The sequence below is a fragment of the Drosophila suzukii genome, chromosome 2R (genome assembly GCF_043229965.1).
Source record: "Drosophila suzukii chromosome 2R, CBGP_Dsuzu_IsoJpt1.0, whole genome shotgun sequence".
NCBI classification, from domain to species: Eukaryota; Metazoa; Arthropoda; class Insecta; order Diptera; family Drosophilidae; genus Drosophila; species Drosophila suzukii.
In genome coordinates, this window is record NC_092081.1 from 5,842,870 (window position 1) to 5,849,069 (window position 6,200).

Below are 6,200 nucleotides of genomic sequence, written 5' to 3' on the forward strand. Positions count from 1 at the left end.
ATGACTGCAATATAATATAGTCGTCCGATTTTGATAAAATTTAATTCGAAATTCAAAACTAATTAAAAAATGTTATTTCCAAGGAAAGGAGGTAATACGTTAAAAAACACCAAAGATATAATTTGTTCCATATTATTTTCCCACCAATTTTCCGATCGTTACTATGGCAGCTATATGATATAGTCGTCCGATTTTTATAAAATTAAATTCGACGAATCTAGTACACCCTTTTACTCTACGAGTAACGGGTATAATAATAATAAAAATAAAATAATTTTTTAAAATGGAAGAAGTCCTTGCTAACAGTCTCAAACAAGAAAGCCGATACACAGTCCCGACAAAACGAACTCACTTTTTTTCAGAGTGACCGTTTGGAATACTTTGAGCCCGATGGTAATATTGCTTTCCGCGGTCACACTGGAATGCATGTGCAATCTCTTTTTCACTGAGGCTATCTCCCTTTTTCACTGACACTTACGCTGAGGCTATCTCCCTTTTTCACTGACACTTACGGTGGTGGCTTACGTAGACACTTACGGTGGCTTACGTAGACACTTACGTTAAAAGGGAAAGAGAAGGCAATGCATGTGCAATAGTACACGACGCTCGTGAAATCTCGATTTGTGTATTAAAAGGGCAAAATCTAGCTGGTAAGCCGGTTGCACTCGACTGCACAACTTAAATAATCAATAGGTGAATGGCCATCAAGTGAGTGCCTGCTGCGAAACAGGGGTCGCAAAGTTTAGGTTATGTGCGAGCCGCTAGACAAAGAGTTCCCCGGCCCCGGAAATATTCCGTGGACATATGGTTTCTGTGGGAGGAGATCGGGTGACTGAACTGCAGCCCGGAACCCAAAGTCATCATTTCGCAAATGGGACACTTCATCCGCCAAGTGCTATTTATAAAACCATGACGCAACGCACACAGCTCTCCTCCTCCGCCTTCCTCGCCTGTTGCTTATCGGAACTCTGCGGTTTACGGCCTAGTTTTGTGGTCCCCTACTAAAAAATATACCCCTCGTCTCTTTACAGCCGATTGTGTGCATTCCAAGATGGTCGAGGACAAGGAGAACGTGGCCAACGGGGAGCAGGTCTCCAAGAAGGGAGCCAAGAAGCTGGCCAAGGCCGCCAAGGTGAGTTTCTTCTATTTGCGGACGTGGCGTGCGTTGGCTCTTGAACCCCTGATAACAGCTCTAATCTCTATCCGCCTAGAAAGCCGAACAGAAAGCTGAGACTGCCTCCGCCGTGGCTGCCAGCAATGCAGGAGGAGACTCTGCCGAGGATCACTCCGCCGGCAAATATGGCCTCTCCGAGATGATCCAGTCCAAGGACAAGCGGATCGAGCGCAACTTTGTCCCCGTTTCGGAGCTGAGTGGCCAGCTGACTAAGGGACTCGTCTGGGTGCGAGGACGCGTCCACACGTCGCGTGCCAAGGGCAAACAGTGCTTCCTCATCCTTCGCCAGCAGAGCAGCACGGTGCAGTGCATCCTGGCCGTCAACGATGTCATATCCAAGCAAATGGTCAAGTTCGCGGGCAAGTAAGTGCTCCTAAACTATAAACTTATGAGGAACCCAAGCAGGGAAAAGTCAGAACGATATCACATCCAAATTACTATGCTCATATAGATATTTACATCATTCTTATTGATAAGAATGGTTGTCTGTACTTTGAAACCGCTATAAGTTTATTATCAACACCAAACATTTCACAACAAGAACTCACAATCCTTTTTGTTCTTCCAGTATTCCCAAGGAAAGCATCATCGATATCCAAGCCAAGCCAGTGGCGGTGTCCAGCAAGATTGAATCCTGCACAGAGCAATCGCTGGAGCTGTCCGTCGAGCAAATATTCGTGATTTCCCAGGCCAAGGCCCAGTTGCCGTTGCAAATCGAGGACGCCTCGCGTCCCGAGAACGCCGATGATCCGGAAGGGCTGAATATTCGCGTGAACCAGGATACGCGACTGGACAATCGAGTGCTGGACCTGAGGACCCCGGCGAATCAGGCCATTTTCCGACTGGAAGCGGGAGTCTGCCGCCTGTTCCGTGATATCCTCACGGAGAAGGGCTTCACCGAGATCCACACGCCCAAGATTATTTCGGCGGCCAGTGAGGGCGGCGCCAACGTGTTCACCGTGAGCTATTTCAAGGATTCGGCCTATCTGGCGCAGTCGCCACAGCTGTACAAGCAGATGGCTATCGCCGCCGATTTCGACAAAGTCTACACGGTGGGCGCCGTTTTCCGTGCGGAGGATTCCAACACTCATCGGCACTTGACCGAGTTCGTGGGTCTCGATCTGGAGATGGCCTTCAAGTACCATTACCACGAGGTTCTGCACACGATTGGCAACACGTTTACGGCCATTTTCAAGGGACTGCGCGACCAGTACGCCCGAGAGATCGAGTCCGTCGGCCAGCAGTACAAGGTGGACGCCTTTAAGTTCCTGGAGCCGCCGCTAATCCTCCAGTTTGCCGATGGCGTGGCCATGTTGCGCGAGGCCGGCGTGGAGACGGGCGACGAGGAGGATCTGTCGACGCCCAATGAGAAGCTTCTCGGGCGCCTGGTTAAGGCCAAGTACGACACCGATTTCTACATCCTGGACAAGTTCCCGTTGGCGATACGTCCCTTCTACACCATGCCCGACCCGGAAAACCCAGTGTACTCCAACTCCTACGATATGTTTATGCGCGGCGAGGAGATCCTGTCCGGGGCGCAGCGCATTCACGATCCAGAGTACTTAATGGAGCGGGCCAAGCACCATGGCATCGGTGAGTGATCCCTAAATCTGAATACTCTTAATATTGGTTTTAGTTGCATTAAGCTTGTTCTTAAAAAGAAGATCAAAGGTACTTAGATATCAAGAAATTTGATAAACTTGTTTAATGAAGGTTCAAATTGAGAAACATTAAAGTCAGCTAGTCACAAGATTTCTAAATACACATTAATTAGAACGCAGTTAGTAAATGAATATGTACACATATCTTTCAAGTGCTCATTCAGAGCTGTTGCACTCACATGATAACAAGTGATAGCCAGTGTAAACTTATTTAAACAATAATATTTATATCTATAGATACCTCAAATATTGTGTATGTTAACTTCACCTTGCGATATCATGTACTAACTAAAACCCTCTGTTTCTTATAGATACCTCCAAGATTGCGGCGTACATCGAGTCCTTCCGCTACGGATGTCCTCCGCATGCTGGCGGTGGTATTGGCATGGAGCGCGTTGTTATGCTGTATCTGGGATTGGACAACATCCGCAAGACCTCCATGTTCCCACGCGACCCCAAGCGGTTAACGCCTTAAACGCCCCCAACTTCGAACAACTCTACTTTTAGATGTGAATTCAATTCGATTAAACATTGGTTTTACTTACCCTGTGACTTTCCAAGCATTCAGTTTCTTTTTAATTTTGCGCCAAAAACCATTCGTGTGTTCTTTTCCCCATTTCTTAAGAGCAACATGCTGCAGAGTTGTTTAACAACAAGAAAAATGTACGAGAAGACTGCCTAGAGTCAAATTTAATTAAAAACTCGTAAGAAAATAAATATTTGCGCGTATGTTTTGTACCGAAACATCTGTCTTTTAGTTATTGGTTGAAAATTTAGAAGTGGTTAAAATGATAAAAAAAAACTTGTTATTAAACTGGAACAATTTTTTTTATGCATAGTTTTTGGAATTAATAAGAAAGGGCATTTAAATAAATCCGTTTCCCAAGTTGCGCCTTACCAATTTAGGTGATGTATCTTTTAGTTTAAAATTATAATGTCACCTTCTAATTTTGCCGAATAAATGAGTACGTTACATTGTTAAAACTCGGAAATCTTTGAAAATGTCGAGTTTGTTAGCAATTTGGAGACTAGCGCGTCTGTTGATATCGTAAAAACTCGAAAGAAATCCGAAAGAAAACAGAGACTTACCATTTTAAAGTTAACATCCAAACGAACCAAACAAGCCATGTTTGGATAAAATCCATTACTTTTTTATAGTCAAAGCTTTGCAATGTTATGCCGATAACAAAACTGCGCCTTAAATTTGAATTTCAGTATAGACCAACGTAAGGAGGTTCATGTTATTCTCTTAGGCAGTGTTGTGAAACTTTGGTTTTTACTTCGTTAAAATTGACAATCGATAATACTCGGTAATCAATAAAAACTATTTAACTACAAACATATAATAATCAAATTAATAATAATATTTAAGAATACATATGTGGAAACGGTGTAAAAAGTGAGTATTTGTAATTATTACATGTTTATTTTTTTAAATAGTTTAACCAATATTTTCGATATTTCGTAAACACAAAACTTTGACAACGCTGCCAGAGAGTAGCTTCAACTTCTTTAAGCCTAGTACTCAGATCGGCTAAGAGTTTCACTAGTCGAAAAATCGTATTCTTTGTAGTGGGACCGAAGTTTTCAAAGTTCACCCGCAATGCATGTAGCATGGTCTTACTGTCGAGCAGCTGGGTTTGTTGACAAACGAAAAACAAATCAACTGGAGCAATTTAAAAAAGAAGAGTCTGTTGGTGCACAAAGAAATTAAAATAAAAATAAATGCAATTTTCAACGAGAGTTTTTATTTATGTAAATTTGGTGAAGCAGGAGTACTCAATGGAGAGCTCGTCGGAGATCGAGCGATGTCCCGTGTTCCTTCCCACTGGAATTCTCTAGTAGATCTCCTCCAGCGCCTCAACTAATCTGCTGATTCGCCCCGTTGTGGTGTTGCTTCCTGTCGATCAAGTCCCACAATAATGGGCCACAGCTTGGAATAGGCTTAATTTTTAATTTTTAAATTCCCCACCGCTTCTGCACGAACACCGCCAATGATTAAATTTCTTATTCTTTGGGCCGCGAAATCTGGTATTTCCTTAGCTCATCTGAGTACCGCGCTGAAAAACAGACCCGACGAAAGCCTTTAGCCGCGTGTTTGCCTCTCGCTCACTCCTATGGTTAGCTCGCGGTTTTCGTCGATGTGAGTACTAGGCTTTAAAATGGTCAATACTGAAATTCTTATTTCAGGCGCCTTTCTGTTATCGGCCTAACAATGCAAAAATAAAAATAAATTTTATTTACCTGGATACTGTCCAAATATGGCTTCTTTGGATCATATGGACGGCAACTTTAAAGTGGTCGGATTTCTTTTCGAGTTTTTACGATATCAACAGAAGCCTTACAGTCACCAAATTGTTAAAAAAAATTCCACATTATCTAAGTTTTCCGAGTTGTAGCTCACAATATACTCAATGTAGCCCACTCATTTATTCGGCAAAATTAAAGGGTGACATTAAACTAAAACTTATATCACCTAAATTGGTTAAGCGCAACTGAAGATATAATTAAGAACACGGAGATAACACAAAAAAGGTCCTTAAAAAATCTTTTTAAGGAACTTATCTATTATTAACATATTTTTGGCTTCTTTTTCGTGATCTAGGGGTCCAACTCTATCAAGAAGAAACCATAAACGTAGTTCTTACAAAAATACTAAATAAGAGGCAGTTCGCGAACCTTGTGATGTTCCGCTTTGATGGATGGGTTCTGAAAACATGTAGCAGGGCTACTAGCACTAAAGTCATAGATCTAGTAGATAAAGTGCGTTACGCCTTAAATAAGTTTATAGCCTAGTACTCAGATCGACTAAGAGTTTCACTAGTCGAAAAATCTTATTCCTTGTAGTGTGACCGAAGTATTCAAAGTTCACCCGCAATGCATGTAGCATGGTCTTACTGTCAAGAAGTTGGGTTTTAAATTGAAATTTAAAAAGAAATTAAATAAAAACAAGGAAGAACGGTATAGTCGAGTACCTTGACTATCAGATACCCGTTACTCAGCTAAATGGAGATATGCAAGCAGCAAAGAGAGATTAAAATGCGCCACCTACCGGCGGTAGACAGATTTAAGCGTTATGGGCGTTAGAGTGGGCGTGGCAAATTTATTTTTGGATCAATCGATAGGTATTGACGAGACCAATACATTTCAGTTAAAATTTTTTATCTAGCATGAAAATTGTGGGCGTCTCAGGCTTGGTCGGATTGTTGGCGGTAAGGTGGGCGTGGCAAACTTTTTTGGGGGTCAATCGATAGGTATTGATGAGAACAATACATTTCAGTTAAAATCTTTATTCTAGCATCAAAGCTGAAGGAGCCACAGTTTTCGGCGGTTTGTGGGCGTTAGAGTGGGCGTGGCACTCTGCT

The 6,200-nt window shown here is 42.5% G+C and overlaps 1 protein-coding gene across 1 annotated transcript; it reads left to right on the forward strand.

The window, feature by feature from the left end:
* Positions 1–492: 492 nt before the first annotated feature.
* On the forward strand, positions 493–3,579 carry AspRS (aspartyl-tRNA synthetase). Its single transcript, XM_017084891.4, has 5 exons — positions 493–650; positions 1,032–1,132; positions 1,212–1,537; positions 1,743–2,767; positions 3,147–3,579. The coding sequence occupies exons 2-5, from the start codon at positions 1,052–1,054 to the stop codon at positions 3,308–3,310; spliced, it is 1,596 nt and encodes a 531-aa protein (XP_016940380.3). The 5' UTR covers positions 493–650; positions 1,032–1,051; the 3' UTR covers positions 3,311–3,579.
* The last annotated feature ends 2,621 nt before the right edge of the window (positions 3,580–6,200 follow it).

Excerpts from the sequence above, each read along its gene's own strand:
- AspRS (XM_017084891.4), top strand. The coding sequence starts at position 1,052 with ATGGTCGAGGACAAGGAGAACGTGGCCAACGGGGAGCAGGTCTCCAAG. Across the intron at positions 1,538-1,742 it reads ATGGTCAAGTTCGCGGGCAA|TATTCCCAAGGAAAGCATCA; the intron begins GTAAGTGCTCCT and ends TTGTTCTTCCAG. Across the intron at positions 2,768-3,146 it reads GGCCAAGCACCATGGCATCG|ATACCTCCAAGATTGCGGCG; the intron begins GTGAGTGATCCC and ends TGTTTCTTATAG.